General features: G+C 37.5%; 2 protein-coding genes and 1 long non-coding RNA gene across 3 annotated transcripts in view; 2 read left to right on the forward strand and 1 right to left on the reverse strand.

Moving 5' to 3' along the window:
- The window catches only part of LOC309701484 (NACHT, LRR and PYD domains-containing protein 12-like), a 1,104,110-nt gene that overhangs the window by 878,339 nt on the left and 206,801 nt on the right, over positions 1–18,970 (forward strand). The gene's annotated exons all lie outside the window — the stretch shown is intronic.
- On the forward strand, positions 56–18,189 carry LOC309701586. The gene is made up of 4 exons (XR_014275145.1): positions 56–342; positions 16,199–16,290; positions 17,168–17,225; positions 17,782–18,189. It is a non-coding gene; the product is annotated as an uncharacterized lncRNA (long non-coding RNA).
- On the reverse strand, positions 5,216–12,760 carry LOC309701505 (uncharacterized protein). The gene is made up of 10 exons (XM_082525749.1): positions 12,376–12,760; positions 8,807–9,035; positions 7,868–8,033; positions 7,700–7,782; positions 7,374–7,553; positions 7,018–7,125; positions 6,845–6,925; positions 5,770–5,904; positions 5,478–5,606; positions 5,216–5,360 (listed from the first exon to the last, which is right to left on the reverse strand). The coding sequence occupies exons 1-10, from the start codon at positions 12,414–12,416 to the stop codon at positions 5,343–5,345; spliced, it is 1,170 nt and encodes a 389-aa protein (XP_082381875.1). The 5' UTR covers positions 12,417–12,760; the 3' UTR covers positions 5,216–5,342.

Below are 18,970 nucleotides of genomic sequence, written 5' to 3' on the forward strand. Positions count from 1 at the left end.
AGTGACGTATACAGAACACAACAAATTATATAATGTAAACAACTACCTGAAAAACAGGTAGAACAATACTTTTGTATCGTTTATTGCATTTACGGAGGGAGTGATGTATGCTGGGTAATGGCACAGCTAGCTACTGGGTGACTTTATTCACCCGCTTCGGCTGTTATCAGTCCATACAATGGGCGTTATTAGCACAAATCAGTCCCATAGATATGGGCCATCTCCTGCTAGATTGTTCAGAAGGTTGTTCTCATCCATCCAGATGGAGGATCACTAACAGGAGCGTGGGAAGACTCCAGAATCCACTCTGGCTGGAATCCGGTGGATATGCAGTGTGTACAGGTAAAACCATTTAAACGGACAGCATTTATAGAATGACTATTAAAAGTCAGCGAGTGTCAGTAATGTTAATGTGGTTATCTTAGTAATACACCGAGTGCTAATATAACAGCTTTAAGATGCATTTGTAGATATTATTACGTGTTTTACCGTCTTTATGATGCTAGCTTAAAGTTACGGTGTAAACGTTAGCTTATATTAGAGGAAAGCTGTTACTGTTTAAACGATGTTAGCACAGAAATATTAGCTTCTGTCATGACTGATGAAGTTACTAGTTAATAAAGTTTTCAGTAAAGTGTTTAATCGCAGCCACAGACTGACAGCAAATATCTCGATTAGCTTCAGTGCATCTGTAATAAATATGTGCAAGTTTCAGTGCTTCGTTTAAACTGTATGATACTTACACTCACCCAGGGTCAGTGTAAAATACAATCCTAGCTGTGTGAACAAAGCCTGGCTCCTTTAATCCTGCATGACAAACCTCAGGATGCAGGTTATTATTACTCTTTCCTGCTGGCACACCTGTCACACCTGAGAGTCAGCTAGAAACGTTCAGTGTAGTGTGCATCATGCAAAGACTGCCAGACTCTGTAATACTGCAAATGATCAGTGACTCAGGTTAACACTAAACTTTAAATGGCACCTCTGTGTCTCTGTGTGCTGAACATCTAGGATTGAGTCAGGCTGCATTACTGGTGTCAAGCCAGCCTCCAATTCGAGACTTGCAGTCAAGCCAGCCTCGAGTTTGTTTTTGCGTATTCAAAGTATTACGGGAATGGATGTGGAAACCGGATTTCAAAATAAAAGCCAACTTCGAGTGAATTAACAGATATGTTAAGAACATAATAACATATAATTTAGGCTTTTTTTTATTTTACAAACTCTAATGAACGATCTATATGACACAGCCTTGTACCCTAATTGTGCCCTGTCACTATCAAGGCCATCTTATTTTGGATTTCAAAGTAAAAGCCCTGTGAATCTTCATTTTTGAACTACTCTTTCAATGACTTCATAATGCTCTTAAAAGCAAAAGTCGTATTTCCTTTTTTTTTTTTTTTTTTTTTTTTTTGGCCTGTCCCGTTTGGCTCTTTTTCATCAGAATTGTTGTCTAAAGGCAAAGAAAGATGCCCAACGGATTTACTTTACCAAACTGACCATCCCAGCCTTGCCGTAATGGTCCATTTGATTCACCTTTTATTGTTTATTTTATTTTCACTTGCTGAATACGGGACAGACTTGAATGGAGGAAAGAAGGGGAGAAAGAAAGAGGGAAAGAGAAACAGCTGAGAAGAGGGACGGGGGAGAAGGGCAAAAGACAAAAACCAACAGAACGGGCAGAGAAAGAAAAAAAAATGCATATATCAATCACCTGGATCACCTGCTGAGAAAGAAAAAAGAAAGCAAGCAGAAGAGAACAAGAGTAATAGAATAAACAACATCACAATGATATATGGGAATATGACAGTAAATACTAAATGTTAAACATTATTGTGCAGCACATAAGATCAACAGAACACAGTGTGCTTTGAGGTAGGAGCCAAAAAGGGTGTAGTTTGTGGGTGTGATCACCCGTGTGTACACCTGTGAGCATGGACACGCTTGTTTTTTGTTTTTTAAAAGGTTCCTTCATGTAATGATCTGCTAGAGGGTGTGGGGGGGCCACAGCCCCGTCCTCCAGGGCATGAAGCAGGTATGGAGGAGATCAAAACTCCAGACATCCAGAGGCCCCCAGAACACAAGAGACCAAGGAAGACCAACAGAGGGGCAGCTGCGCCACTGTCCCAGAAAGAGCTGAGGAGAGTCCCAGATGAGAGCTCACTCAGCAGCCGCGGAGCAGAAGCCAGGGGGGGTTGCAGTGACGCGCCCGTGAGCTCCGCCGGCAGCCAGCTGTGCCTGAGTGACCGATGCTCTAAAATGAAAAATTCTTGTTTCGACAGGGTAATTCCACTTTAGATCAACAGTATACAACCCCACAGTGATACCATATCAATATCAAGTCATTCTGATTTTGCTTTCAAAAACAAAAGCCCTTTCAAATTGTCCATAATTGACCTAACTTTCATTGATTTCAAAATGCTCTAAAATGGAAGATTCCTGTTTCCACAGGGTGATTCTACCTTAGATCAACAGTGTACAACCCCACAGTGATACCATATCAATATCAAGTCATTCTGATTATGCCTTCCAAAATAAAAGAGTTTTCAAATTGTCCATAATTGACCTACCTTTCAGTGATTTCAAAATGCTCTAAAATGGAAAATTCCTGTTTCCACAGGGTAATTCCACTTTAGACCAACAGTATACAGCCCCACAGTGATACCATATCAATATAAAGTCATTCTGATTTTATTTATTAAAATTTACTGAAGTGGATTTCTTGTCTTTACATATTAATGACACAATCTTTTCTTTGTATTTGTAATGTTATGAAATATAACTATTTTCATAAAAGTAACATAGGTAAATCTGTTTATCTTGGAAAACAAAACCCAGAAAACAGCTCAATACAAGGAGAGTAAATTCCAAAAGGTGCAGTCATGATAACATTAAAGGTGCTTTAAAGGTAAATGACAACATCACGGAAATGTGAATGAAATATGTATGAAAACGTTTCACCGTATTATGTTGCTCAAATTATCACTTTGGTGGAGACAACAGAGTACGTCTTCAAATATTTTGACACAAGCATCCAATAAGTCTGTGGTTTAACAGCACAGGAGACAATTCCACGCTTCTTCCTTTGCTTTTTTAAAGTCATTGTTGGTCATGTCAAGGCACTGTTCATGGTACCATCTTTGACAGTTGTCACAATGTATCTATTTAAAATTAAACAGACAAAGCAAAAAAAACCCCATTTATACTCAAAGACTTTTACACATTTTTGAGAAATTCAAATACCCTCCAACTCACCCAGTTCATCATTGAAGGTCCTGATCCATGTGGCTTGGTCAGCGAACACATGGCACAGTTGCTGTTAGTGTCAAAAACTAAAATACAGGATCAAAACACATTAGATAGACATTTTTAATTGAAGGCCAATTCATGCATATGTTAAACTGTGTACTTAAAAATTTCTATCGATTAGACCACAGCATAAAGTGCCATTGTGCACTATAATAATACTACTAACAGAATAATACATTTCAATCTACACACGCACACATATACATTCAAAATACATATACACACACACACATTTTCTCTCTTATTCACCCCCAAACCAACCTGATGCTTGTAGTATCTCCACAGCCATCAATTTTCTTTACTCTGCCATTTTCTCTTTTGATGTTTTTAATTTCATGACGGGAAAATCTGGAAATACTTTCATCACTGCCCGTGACATCTACCGAGAAATACTCAAAATTTTAATTGTGAAAAAAAAAAACACAATTCTGCTCAATATAAAATTTCTGATGTTTATAATCTTGCATAAACAGTATGAAAAACAAAGAGCAATAAATAGATTTAAGTCTTTATGAACACCAGGTAACTTCTAACACTCAGTTGTTGAAATGGACATCGTGGATGAATAACTATGTGATATACCTTGTAAACATAGAGAACAAAATGGACAGGGTTAAAAATAACACTCCACTCTACAGTAAGGGCCAGAGCCATGTATATTCTTTTAAGCTGATGAATAACTGAAATAGGGAACATCTCTAGTTACTAGTTATTAGATATAGTCTGCTTCCAATGTGTGGGCAGCTGACTTCTTTTAACATCTGTTGGGCAATACTCAGTACATTCTATAAAAATGTTGTGGAGAGTCGCAACCTGTGTTATGCTAGTGCCACAGAGACTCAATAAAGTGAGTCCACAGGGTGGCCCTACAGTCTCGTAAGGTGCTGTCAGAGATGTGGCTGTTTTCCAAGTTAACCACAATGCTGGACAATACATACCACCTGCATCATGATGTGCTAGCCATTCACCAGAGCGTGCTCAGTGAGAGAATGAGATTACTGCTAATGCACCATTATGACACAGGAAATAATTCCCTACGGTGACTTGCTCTCTTTAAAGTATAAGTACTATCTGCAATCGCTGTGCAGCCTTAATATTTGCAAATCCTAAAAAGAGTATGTCACAAAATCTGCATGACTTAGGGCACCAAAGTATTAACCATATACTTAATTTGTGCAGTATACTGTGAAATTTAGAATTAAGATGTATTCATATCTATTACAGCTACTGTTATGGATGTGGATATTCTTCTGACCATGGCATGATGGCATGGCAAACAAGTAAGAAATTATATACAAATGTATATTATCATCACTTACCATCACCACTAATACTCCACAGCTGAAGCCATCCTTCTGCACTGGATGGGTCAAGACACCTCCCTTCCATTTAATGTCGACCCATTCTGTTTTTGCGTGGCGGGTTCTCCTCATTTTTAAGTAATCACCGCACATTATTACAAAGCAGAATACAATTTGGTATATGTCATATTTCCTAATTAAAAAAAAAAGATATTTTACAGAATTAAAGAGAATTTTATTTATTTTTTATTTATTTATTTTTTGGCCTGTCTCGTTTGGCTCTTTTGCCATCAGAATTATTGTCTTAATAATTTGTTCACCTGATAATTTTTATAATAACCGTACTGATTTATTTTGCAAATGAGACCTGGCCAAGAGGATGCCAACAGAGAAACACGCATTGTGGGGCCAGGTACAAAAAGCTTCTACAAAAATGCAGTTGTAGTAAACTAACTTGTAAAGCCTATTTGCATATAACAAAATGTGTTGAAGCCTAAGTACCTGAATTTACGTGCAGCGAGTTTAGAGTCTTCCTCCTCTGATGAACTTGGGGCAGGATCAAGGAGATAAACAGTGTGATTCACTGCATTGATGAATTGTAGCAAAGATAAATCATTAAAACAATATTAATATATCGTCATTAAAAAAATACACAGGCTTTAAAGTTATAATCTTGTTGCTTACCAGAAACTTCCAGTGTACATTTTTAATGTTAACAAACGTGACAATGGCCTGCTACTGATCGAAGTTTACCTGTCAGAAAACATTTATGTATTTCTTACAGTTTGTGGAATTCTATTAGCATTCAATCAGTAATTCTTTCTAAATGTATTTGAACATAATTATATGGACATTGGACAGTCATCTTACGTTCCGCAAGCTTTGGCGAGAAAGCTGTGTCCGATCACCAAAGAAAATCAAGCCCGCTGTGTAATGGTTCATAATGTAGATCCCCTTTTGCTCCTTTTTTGCCAGACAATGAAAAAGCCCTTCAATTACCTACGTAAAGAATTTTCATAAACACAAAGCTATGTAATTTATATAATTTAAATTGTGTTAATGATAAATAATTACATGATAATGTCCTTTTAATTGAATTATATTACACATTACACATTCGAATTATTGTGGTTATGAGTGCTTAAATTAATCATTGATATACCTCGCCTGTTAGCCACAGGTGTGGTCGAAGGGTTCGCAAATCACTGTGGCGGATAATTATGGACGTACCATGGTTTGTTGAGGGAAGCACAGAAACCACAACCTCTGTGTCTCTTTTCTTCCACAAAGACAGGACCTCCTCATTAAAGAAAAACACACTTAACATACGATCTTACCAGCTATTGGGCATGATTTTGTTATTTCTAACAAAGGTTTATGGACTGTTATTAACAATATGTCTTTGGAAAATTCATTCAAAATGTATCACTCCAAGTCTTGAATGGTAAATGAACTGGTTCTTATAAAGTGCTTTTCTACTCTTCTGAGCACTCAAAGCGATTTACACAACTTGTGCATTCACCCAAGCAGATTTTTCTAAGTGTGTTCTAAGTAACATTCACACACAATCGATGGATGCACTGGAGAGCAATTTATGGTTAGTATCTTGGATTTTTGGTATGCAGACTAGGAGAAGCCAGTAATCAAACCAGCAACCTTCAAATCAGTAGATGACCTGCTCTACCGCCTGAGCTACAGCCACCCTTGAGCACTGGTAACTATATAAACTCAAAGCTGTAATGGCAACACTTGCAAAGTTAATTTTCCCATACTCTAACTATGTTCCCGAATGCTTTTTCCCATTCAGTTTCTACTGAGGAAAAAATATTTATTTATTTAGTTATTCCCAAAATTTACCATGTAATCACTGCATTCATTTTGAATTTTGGTGCCTCCCACTTAACACTAGGAGTCCCAGGCTTCTACCGTTCTACCTTTAAAAGCCGGAGAGCAGTCAAATGCTGGAAGTGGAAGATATGTATATTAGGTTGTTACCTAGGAATTCTGGAGGGAGGGGAGTGGGGGTGTGTCAGTTAAGGTTACAACTAGTCAACCAAAATCCTGGATATTCACATCGAATGAGTTGAACATGAATATCAACATGTAAATAAATAAGATTTGCCCTTCATACACGTGTCCATGACTGATTACTGTGTCATGGAAAGGATCTTCTATGGAAAAAGAAGGCATTACTATTACTTTGATGAATCCTTTATGTTAGCAGTTGTCAATCCTACCTGGAATTCTGGAGTTTCCAAGGTAACATCCTCAACTCTACCAGTCTGCACAGGGGAACTCGGGGCCATAGAGGAAGCAACCTATATAAATATCGTGTACAAGAAATACAAAAAATGTTATGCAAAATATTGGTCTTTATATATGAACGATAAATTTGCGCAACATTTTATACCATCTTTGAAGATCTCCTGAAAGGAAATGGCTTGCGGAGTACTGTTACATATCGCCTCTTCTTTTTTTGGCGACGTTCCTTCAATTTTTCTTCGTCCACTCTAAATTTCTGAACCAAAAATATGAGTCATTGAACATTGTTTAGGAATTACAAGTGAAATGCTGTGACAACATTTTCCTTAATTTACAATAAACCAAAACACACAAAAATGTCCAGTAAGACACACAGGTGCAACCAAGCTATAACATCACAACGTGGGGCACCTCAATATCCCACCACATCAAGAAGACTTTTTTTTAATGTTCCATTTTGAAACGGCAAAGCATTGATGGACATCAGCCAGTCATTTTGCAAACCTTTCTTTGAAGCATTCTTTTTGAGTCTTCGTACTCCTTCAGCAGCGCTGTGTGACTGATTTGATACTGGACAACAAAGTCATCCAGCCTGGTGAGCCTTCCCGAATGTAGACGGATATGTTTCAGATCCCACTGGCTCTTCTCCATTATCCCCTGCGTTTTATTATTCTCAGTAATATTCTGAAAAATCAAATTAAGAAATCATTAAATGTGATTTTTTTTAAACATACACATTGTTGTTGTGTGCAATGTTGTATGATCTGCAATACAGATGACTCCTCTGGACCCGCCGTTTCTCAATCACACCACACAAATATGTGTCTTACTTGTCTCTTGATCTTTCTTAAGGCATTGTATTTGTTGTGGTACTGCTCATACATTTTCCCAGTGCCATGTCTTCCAAGGTCACCTTTGGATTTTGAAGATTAGAATAATATTGATGTGTGTAATTTCATTTTATAAACTAATTACTTGTCTACTTTAAAATGGCTTACCTAACATTATTGCAGACCATAATCCAGAAAAAGGAAGAAGATATTTGCTGATGTGCTCCATGAGCCCCTTGCTGTAGTAAGGGTTTGCCTCACCATCCATCTCCAATGATGTGTTGGAAATGAGCTTCTTAAAATGTCTCCCAAAGAGGTTGTTTCCCTTGACTCCCTAGCCAACAGACAAAACAGAATAATTATGTGATTTGAACATTGTGTGCACTCGTCTTTCATATCTATAATCTAAAAACCCAACATTATGTTGTATAAAACATTTAAAATTACTTGTGACTTGTGATTATTATAGAATAGAATAGAATAGAATAGAATAGAATTCAACTTTATTGTCATTGCACATGCACAGGTACAGGGCAACGAAATGCAGTTTGCATCCATCCAGAAGTGCTTTAGTGATATAGATATATTACAATATATATTAGCAATAATATAGATATGTGAGTATATTACAGAAATGGGTCTATTATGGTATGTTATAATGTACACGGTATGAAGTATGTTGTGAATATTCTATAACTATAAGTATGTACAGGCTGTAGTGAGTACAAGCTATGTACAGGATATGAACAGGATATAAATATGAAAAACTATACAGAATATGAAATAAATAACTTTACAGAATCTGGGATATACAGCTATACAGAAATGGGAACTATGCAAGTTGTAAACAGTTGTAGGATTAAAAATTATCGAATGTACAGAATGATTATTTACACAGAGCTATACAGTAGTGCAGTTAAGATAAGTGAGGGTGTAGATAGTTTCTACAGAGGCTATATAAAGTGCTAGTGGTTGTGAGTGGTGGTTCAGTCCATGTTATTATTGTGTTTGAGGGTACAGTTATTATGCTATTCCAAAGTATTTAAAAAGATATATAAGAGGCAAAAGTTTAGCCTTTAGTTTTAATAAAAATTGACTTCAGTTTACCTTCAGGTCCTCATCAGCTTTTGAGTTTCTGTCATTGCCATCAACATCAACATTGGCTTTCTGCATCAACAACTGAAGGTTGTGAAAATGTTTTTCGACATTCTCACCACTACACGGACTCCCAAAAACAACTGCAGCACTTTGAACCATGTCAGTGAGGTCTTTTAAGGAAGTTGCAGTAGTGAAGACTCCAAAAGTGTGCATTGCAAGATGGTAGTTCTTTGGTGCACTGCAGTTAAAGAAAAAATTGTCTTTAAGTGTTTCCAAAACAGTAATAATGTTTTCCCAAATTGAAAAATGAAATGCCATGTCACATGTCACAATAAAAAACAAACTAGTGAATACCATATTAAAAGGACTACACTTACTACTTTTTACAGATCTCCTTGGCATTCTTCATAACATGACTAAGGCATCTGTGAAGAATTGGAACCTCGAAGTCTTCCTTGTTTCCTTTCCCCGAAGCGATGTTATAATAATGATTTATTGTGTCAGAGAGATTTTTTTTGCAAAAGCTAAACAGATAGCTTGCATTAGGACCATAGATCCATCACACATAAGCATTAAAGGTGAACGCATGGCTTTGCGCCCAAAGGCCCTTGCAACATCAGTCAGAAATGCTTCCAAAAAACATGTAACTGAGGCAGTGGTATGGTCACATGTTAAATATGTAGCCACTGGTAGGGGAGAGGATGTTTTCCGTGGATTTCTTACTACAAGTTCGTAAACATAGAAAGGAGGCGAACCCTTTCTTTTTTTCATGATACTTCCTGTAGCATCCAAATAAAGTATGTCCTCCCGACAGCAGCTCTGGAAAATCTCAATGCTCCTGGAAGACCATAAAAAAACACCTTTTGGATGTAACATCACTTTCTGCAATACATCCTCTGGGTTGTTCTTCTTGTTTGCCACCATTAACTGGAGACTCATAATCTCATTATGATGAAGACGACTTTTCTTTCGGATTTCCAAGGCTATGTTTCTCAACACTTGAGGAGTTGGAACTTCATCTCTACAGCCCGATTGCACAACATCATCATCCATTTTGCTCATTGTTTCCAGATACATGGCTCTAGGTAATTGCTTTTCCAATTCATGGCCAATTTTATCTCTCTTATGAGCTCTTACAGGTCTTCTTCTTAGTTCATAGTGGTTGTGCACACACTCGAGACCTTGAAAATTGACTTTTGCCTTTAGATCGTCTTCATTATCTACAGTGACAGTGACAGTGACTGGACAATCCTCAAAACTGCAGTAACCCAGACACCAGAAGAAAGGGCCCTTTCTTACTGAGTCCAAAGCCTTGACTCTGTGCCTTTTGAAGGCAAAGGAACAATATGGAAACACTGTCCGTATTCCGTCTGAAATCAGATTTGTCCACTGTAGTCCCTTGTATCCTCTTTGGGATCTCTTATTTTTTATATTAGTCCATTCTTTCCTTTTCAGGAAAAAAAAATTGTTGCAAGTGGGACCCTGATTCTTATGAATCCATCATCAGATGAGTTGCTGTTAGGCTAAATAAGAGGAAAAATTTATTTTGTGAGAAAACATTTTGTCCATGTTACATAACTACCGTAATATCAGTAAATATACCTGAAATACTTGTGTATTTTAAGTATATTAACAACCAGTGTTTCTAATGTCAGAATATATAGCAAAAATTCATGTTGAGAAGTGTCATGAAATATAAATTTCATTCTATGTTACAACATTTGATAAAATTCTTTATTTAATTGTATATTGTGTTTTTAAAAATATTTTTTATGTAACATAAAGTGGTCATTTAAACAATGATCCTAGCGCCAATCATAACTTATGTGAAAGCATTTTTAATGACTGACCTGCTCAGGAGACAGCTGTCCATCCTCCTGCAAGGAGATGTCCGGTGACAGAGAAGCGGCAGCTGATAGTTCTTCTGGTTGCTATTACATGAGTTGAGAGGTGTAACTTTAGTGTAATTACATGGAAGTGTTAAGGAGAAATTATGATAGTACAGACAGACTGACCTGCGCAGGAGACAGCTGTCCATCTTCCTGCGAGGAGATGTCCGGTGACAGAGAAGCGGCAGCTGATAGTTCTTCCTGTTGAAAATGACATTACCCGTAACAATATTAATTTTAGGGATAATTTCAACAGTAACACATTGACTAAAATTTGGTATACCAACATATTTGATATCAAACACATAGAATTTTATTTATGGAACCTGCTCTGGTGGCTTTTGTCCATTATCTGAATCCCCTTTGACTGGTATAGACAAGTTCTGTAGAGAACAGGCATACATTTTTAATAAATTTGATTTTAACTAAATAATTTAATACAATATATATTTTTTAAAAATAAGTGAAAAGAACTAACCTGACGAAATGCATCACAAATTCTGTAGCGGTTATTTTGATTATTCTGAATACCAAGTGTCAGGCAAACTTGACCCCAGGGGCCTTCTTTATGAAGTGCATGGTCCTCCAGTTGGATGCCATGTTTTTTCAGCTGTTCCACAGTTTCAATAATTTCATTGATTGTAATCGTTTTATTTTTGTTCTAAAACAGAAGATATAGCATTTTCAGTTTTATTTTTCGTGGAAAATGTATATGAAAGAAAAGAAGAAAAAAATACATACCCCAAATAAGCAGAAGCGGTAGACTCTAAGTGTAAAAAAGAAATCATTACATTGTCATTTATATAATTGAAATCATAACATTTTATAAAGAATATGTATAATATTCTCAATGAATTGAGAACAATTTTAAATCGGTGCCACTAATTACAAAACTATCAACTTTGTTTCTATTCAAGTACTATTTGAACATGTTTTTGTGAAATGCAATGCCCCTGAAGAAAATGTGCAGCACTTGATGTTAAAAAGCCATTGCCTGTTAGCAACAGATGTGCCTGTTATAGAACACGTGTTAATTAATTTCTGCCGTATGCTACAACTTTGCCTGAGTCCTGTGCGCAAATCTTTTTTTGTTTTTGCTCATAGCGAAGCCTGTTATCGAAAAAATATGGTGAAATAAATGTAATTTTAAGTGTTACACATAAGAAAAAAGACATTTTTACAATCAGAAATAAACTAGCTAATATCTTAGGCTAGGCTACAAGTAGGGATGGGTATCGTTTAGGTTTTATCCGATACCGGTGCCAAATCGGTACTTTTGAAACGGTGCCGGTGCTCAAACGGTGCTCAAACCGGTGCTTAAAGAATGGAGAACATAAAATTGGTCCAAAAACCACTCATGTTCAGCTGGTTTTTTGTAAAAAGATAACAATGTTAGCCTTTTCTACAGCTATGGGGCATATATGGTATCACTCCTGGCTGGAAGCAGTGCTTAAACAATGGAAAAAACACAAACTTTGTCCAAAATCCTCTCATGTTCAGCTGTTTTCCACTTTTTCTTTGGTCATTTTAGCCTTTTTGGCCAGGGTGAAGGGAGTATCTGCCATCAAACAAGAAGACAGCCGCATGTAGCTATGATGATGTTTGCTAGTTCACCTTACATGCATTAATGTAATAACGTGGTTAGCCTACTCAAAGTAAATTACACACGAACAACATTAAGCTACTCACGCAGAGAAGAACGGCTGCTGCTGCATCATCATCCTCATCATTTCTGCTACACTGGCAGGGCTAGGGGCCAGGACTCTACTCTTCGGGTTTTTGGGGATGTTGCTAAATCCGGGTCCGATAACAGGCACCACACCCGCAGTAGATGCGCTCGGTGTGAGGTCTCGCAGCAAGCTATCAAATACGGCGCATTTCTCGGCTTTTAAAAAAAACGCTATGCGTTGCCAGGTGTTTCATCAGATTCGAGGTGTTACCTCCTTTGACAGTATCACAGTATCAGCTTAAAGCACTTGTTGCAGGCTGCTGAGTTTGCATATTTTGCTGTGAAGTACAGCCAGACTTTTGACCGCTTCATCTTGGGCATTTTTAATCTGTAGCTCTGCTCTAAAAGAACGTACGTACCTGGACCCGCCTACTATCCTCAGAAACATAAAATGATTGGCTAGAAGTGTATCACAGCTCAGGAAAAAAAAGCACCGAAATAAAGCACTGAAATGTGTGCTGCTTTTCGGTCTGGTTACTACCGTTTATGACACCGGTACCCATCCCTAGCTACAAGACTTGATTACTCAATTACATGTAATTGGAGATGAACTACTTTGTTAGCAAATTTTAAAAGTTAATATTTAAAGTTTATACTTAAAAAACGAACTCACCCCTTCTCCTTCTTCGGCATTTTTTCTGCACAAGACTTTTATGTTCAAAATGACATGTTTTCACCTCTAGTTTTTGGAATGTCGACAGAGTCAGACACTCAAAGCTCGCATGTCCAGTAGTGGGCGGTATAGGCTCTCCAACAGATTTTGTTTTTTTCAAGTGGACCATTATGGCTTTGCAATATTGCTCCACTTGATTAAAATTTTAAAATATCTCTATTTATTCAATCATTTTATTGTAAAATTTAAATTTGCAGTTATTATCAAAGGAATACACATAAGTGGTTGATAGGAAATATTAAGACTTAGACAAGAGACGTTCAAAAGATGGGGAAAAACAGAGGGGATGTGGGACGGTGACACAAGACAGTAAATTCCATTGGATTACCTACTGGAAGAAAAAAACAGAAAAGAAAACAAGCAAAAATATAACACAATACACAACAGCAAGTATCACATCCACAACCTAGATAAGTATAAGTAACAGTAGAGAATAAATATTGGTGTCAGCACGGCCCCTGCCAAGAAACATTACCATCTACATGTATTTAAAATTGAGACGTGGGCACCGGCAACTTAGGAGAGGTTGAATACACAGACCATCCCTTGGACGCCATTCAGCATGCCCAGCACAAGTGATGTTGATGTATAGATTGTGGAATAAAATTGAGGTACAGGTGGTCGGAAGGGGACACAGCAGGAATGTCTCACACCCACCTTAGTGAAACAACTGTACGCCAAAGCCCTGCATGTGTGGCGGTGTGATGGAGTGGGGATGAGGAGGGGAGGGAAGTGAAGGCAAAGTACTCTCTCGTGGGGCCAGGTCCCCCGCTGACCCAAGTAGGCACCCCTGGAAGCCACAAAGGCCCATCCGGACGGGGGCCTACATTAGCACCACCACCAAGCCCCACGGAGCCTTGGGTGGTGGGCGCACATCGTAACCCACCACAGAGGAAAATACATCCACCCAAACATTCAATAATCTCTCTGACTGCATAAGACGAAAGACACCACAGCTGAGTTTATTGTCCACCTCTGTACTAATTTTAAAGTTAACTATTGTCTTTTTTTTGTGGGTTTTAAATGTGGTGAATACTTGACAAACAAAGTAAAAAGAAAAAACCAAAAAGACAATTATAAATTAAAGGGCCTTGGAGATGTCATTCAAACTAACACCATTGCACATCAAAACATAAATGTGAGTAACAGAAAGAATAAAAAAACATTTCAGAATAATTCTAAGGTGGAATTACCCTGTGGAAACAGGAACTTTCCATTTTAGAGCATTTTGAAATCACTAAAAGTTAGGTCAATTATGGACAATTTGAAAGGGCTTTTATTTTTGAAAGCAAAATCAGAATTACTTGATATTGATATGGTATCACTGTGGGGTTGTATACTGTTGATCTAAAGTGGAATTACCCTGTGGAAACAAGAATTTTTCATTTTAGAGCATTTTGAATCGTTAGAAGATTAAGTCAAATATCGTCAATTTCAAAGGGCCATTACTATGAAAAGTAAAATCAGACTGACTTGATATTGATATGGTATCACTGTGAAAAAGACTGCGGTTGGAAAGTGTTGATACAAAGTTCGAATAGTATTTGGAAATACGACTTTTGCTTTTCAGAGCATTATGAAGTCATTGAAAGAGTAGTTCAAAAATGAAGATTCACAGGGCTTTTACTTTGAAATCCAAACTAAGATGGCCTTGATAGTGACAGGGCACAATTAGGGTACAAGGCTGTGTCATATAGATCGTTCATTAGAGTTTGTAAAATAAAATAAAAAAGCCTAAATTATATGTTATTATGTTCTTAACATATCTGTTAATTGTTAATTAGATGCATTTTTTTTCTTTTTCTGCCCATTCTGTTGGTTTTTGTTTTTTGCCCTTCTCCCCCGTCCCTCTTCTCAGCTGTTTCTCTTTCCCTCTTTCTTTCTCCCCTTCTTTCCCCCAGTCAAGTCTGTCCCGTATTCAGCAAGTGAAAATAAAATAAACAATAAAAGGTGAATCAAATGGACCATTACGGCAAGGCTGGGATGGTCAATTTGGTAAAGTAAATCCGTTGGGCATCTTTCTTTGCCTTTAGACAATAATTCTGATGGCAAAAGAGCCAAACGGGACAGGGCAAAAAAAAAACAAAAAAAAAAAAGTCCAGTCACACCTCTAACACTTAACACCCACAACTACTACTTGGCTCTATATTAGGAGCCACTGACTCACCTGCCAAACACCACCTTTTACAGCACCTACTGTTTATAATGCTGCTCCTCTCTGTCCTTTCCACAACACCTACCTGCATGGTTTTGCTGAGAATACCAAGCCACAAGGTGACATTCACATGATTTAATTAGGAAAGAAACTAGCATACATTCAAGCGGATCCCAAGAGTGAGTTACTTAAAAGACAGTAAATGCACAACTTCCTCAAAGCACTTCAAATATGTGTGAAATTGAAGCCAAAAAATTCCCAGCTAACTTTCCAGGAAGTCCTCCATGCCCGTGCTTTGAATTGGTTTCTTTTTAGATAGATTGCAAACAGTTTGACATGTTGACGTATGTAAAGTGCAGTAAAAATAGAAAGAAAAGAAAGTAGAAAAAAGAAAAAAAACAAAAAAAAAACATATCTGTTAATTCACTCGAAGTTGGCTTTTATTTTGAAATCCGGTTTCCACATCCATTCCCGTAATACTTTGAATACACAGGGAACGTAAAACAAACTGGAGGCTGGCTTGACTGCAAGTCTCGAATTGGAGGCTGGCTTGACACCAGTGCTGCACTGACTGTGGGACTTTAATGTGTTAAAAGCAGGTTGAAGACGGCTCAGAAACATTTGAAGATTAAAATTTAGCATTATGGCTGCTGGTGGTTTGTAAAGCCTCTACTCAGCTGTATTTTTGTTACTAATTTATGTTTGTTGTTGTGTAACACAGATTTCAGAAGAGCAAATATGCTTAATAGTTTAACTAGATTTCAATTGTCAGTGTGGGACTGCTGAGTCACCTGAAGAACTCATTTCATTCATTCTCCACATGATGTTCATTTACAGAAATGTTTCACAGGAACTGATTTCTCCCAAAGGGTGAACTAGTGTGATTCCATATATTACCTCTGTATGAATGTACTTCTTAAATGAAGGCAAGTGTTTGTCCTTTTCTGTTCCTCAGGTACAGTACGTGATATCAAGGGCAGGCGGTCAACACTGGGGGAAGACAAGAAGCAGACGTACTTCCAAGAAGGAGCTGCAGTGAGGTCAGAGGTCAGAATTTAACAGCTCAGGTTTATATTTTAGAGGTTATAAAAAATCAAAATGTATTTATAAAGAAACCTTTAAATAATAGTCATAATTATGCTTATTATAAGAAATATCAAACATTTAAGTGGATTTTCTGTTACACATATTGTGTTAGCCCTGCAATAAACTGGCAGCCTGTCTTTGTCCTGTATCAGCTGGGATAGGCTTCATCCTCCCGCAACCCTGAATTGGATACATTGTATTCCAATTATGTAATCTGATCATTTACAAACTGAAGGTATCTAATCAAAATGTAAGTAATAATTATAAAATGGGAAAGCAGAAATAAGTGTGACATAAATGTAAATGTGTGAGCTGACATAGAGGACAGCTACATGTAGTCTGAAAAACCTCCTGTTAAAGGAGGAACCAGTTAGAAGCTGTTTTCAAAGTAGCTGAGCAGATTTCATCTCAAGTAAGCGATTAAGTGTTTGTTCGTTTGTTCTGCCACTTAAAGAGCATTTAAGGACGTCGTTTGAGTGTCCAGTTGAATTAATTCTACTGGCTCTCATGGTCATTTGTTATTATAGACATATTTTTCATGTTCATCCAGCTATTTAGTAAATTCTATCTATTTAGTAATATCCGTCAGCTATAAAATGTAATATAAATATAAAAATATCTAAATATCTCCTGTCCTTTATGTTTTAATGATGTAAGTCTGTTATCGTGTTACATTAGCATTCCTCACATATCAATGAGATGCTGTACAGTACAATCCTACTGACACAGCAGAAGGATAACGACGGCTATTCAACATCGTTACACGACACATTCGAGCTGCATGATGCAGACAAAGTGACTAAATCATCTTTTTTCTGGTTTATTGTCTTCAAACCAGCAGACAAAGCTGATGGCAGAAGATGTCAGAGAAGAACTTCAGGCCGTGGACTGAAAAGGTATTTTTTTCTTGTTATCAAAAGACATTTGGAGTGGCAGCTTCTACAACTGGTTGTGCTGAAGTAAAGCTTACAGTCTAAGAAATCTCAGTGTTGATATTCAGCACAAAGAGAAAAGAGCCACCAAAAAGCTGTCAGCCACAGATGTGCTATAAGAGTTAGAAACTCTACTTATGGAGAAACTTTCTAAGTCTAACAGGGGACAGGTACTCCTGCCCAAATAACATGATATAACCCCACATACAGCCCAGCCATAAAGTGAACCAAGTCATTTAGTTAAAGACAGCATGGGACCAAATGCATGTAACCAGCCTGCATCAACCTGGCATTTCTTCTTCCTGAATTAAATGAATGAATGGATGAAAGTTAAATGACTACAAACCTAAAGCCACTAGTTCCCACACTGGAGCTCCCTGACACTGTGTGTTAACCGTATTTAGCTTGAATCAACAGTTGTAACAGGCTAAGATACGTGAGACACTGCATTGAATTTGTTCCTGTCTTAATGATTTCAGCTGACTGGTTTCAGCTCAGATGTTCTGCTTTTTCCTTTCAGTAGATCAAAGCAGCTCGTGCTCCTTCTGCTTCCAATTTAGAAGAAGAAGAAGAAGGCGAAGGCTTCAGCGAAGTGGCGTTCATGGTCTCAGTGAACAGTCACGGTCACACACTGCATGTGGTTTTAAAAGCAACATGTCTGTTCAGTACAACGATGGAGATGTGTAATATTAGTGCAGCTACGGTTTGTTCTTGAACATCAGTTCTGTTTTCTACTTTGATCACTTAGACCAAAAAAGTGTTGTTTTCAGATTCTTTCTTTTACATCTATAAAGCACCTGTTCATTTTTTATTACAATTAGTTTCACATAAATGTTAGTGTTTCCTTTATGATCTTTTAATGCTTACACTACACTGTACACATTAGAGACATTTCTGTTTCCTGTTTCTGTTGACTTAGAGTTGTGAAATGTTCTTTTATTTGATGCACAATATGAAGCTCATAATTTTCTTACAAATAAAACTCTAATGACAAACATGAACAGCTGTGCTTATTTCTGAGACATGAGTTTTTGAATGTGTTCATATTTAGACAGTGTGCATCTGTCTGCTGAAACTGTGATGTGAACCTGAGGTGATGGTCAACAGAAGGCAAATATACATCAATATAAAACAATATTGAAGTAATGTCTTTACCCTCTGCAGCGTGTGGACGCTGTGCACGCAATCACCTTATTCACTGTAGTAAACATGCACCGCTAGCTCACGTGACTGACTGTCTCCATGGTTACATCGTATATTATTAGCTATGTAAACAGCTTCCAAAGATACCGCCATAGCTCTCTGCAGCTGTAACACTTTCACACTTTGCAAATCATTTCATGTTTTTGATAGTTATGAAGACAGAATGTGTTTTTAAGGTCATGCTAGGCGGTTGCTATGGTGGTTGCTGTGGACTTGGGTGGACCGCGTCCGATTCCTGTTATTAGCTGTCCGCCGCAGGAAGGCCGCGTTCCATTTACAAGTAGTGACAGTCTGCCGCAACTCGAACTCAAACCCCACTTTGTTCTTTAATTATAGGCCTTTTATAGCCGTTCATGACACGCACACACACACATAAAGCATTTTGCCTCACCATGAGAATGCAACTTCACCTAACCTAACCTTAAAGTATCTGATATAGGATAGAAAAACGAAGCAACCAGAGATTTAATGATGAAGACTCTGGGTTGTGGCCCACGTCAGAGACG

Source organism: Aulonocara stuartgranti (genome assembly GCF_965226115.1).
Source record: "Aulonocara stuartgranti genome assembly, chromosome: 23".
Taxonomy (NCBI): Eukaryota; Metazoa; Chordata; class Actinopteri; order Cichliformes; family Cichlidae; genus Aulonocara; species Aulonocara stuartgranti.

Excerpts from the sequence above, each read along its gene's own strand:
- LOC309701505 (XM_082525749.1), bottom strand. The coding sequence starts at position 12,416 with ATGATGAGGATGATGATGCAGCAGCAGCCGTTCTTCTCTGC. Across the intron at positions 7,783-7,867 it reads ATGGTCTGCAATAATGTTAG|GTGACCTTGGAAGACATGGC; the intron begins GTAAGCCATTTT and ends CAAAATCCAAAG. Across the intron at positions 7,126-7,373 it reads AAAGAATGCTTCAAAGAAAG|AAATTTAGAGTGGACGAAGA; the intron begins GTTTGCAAAATG and ends TTTTTGGTTCAG.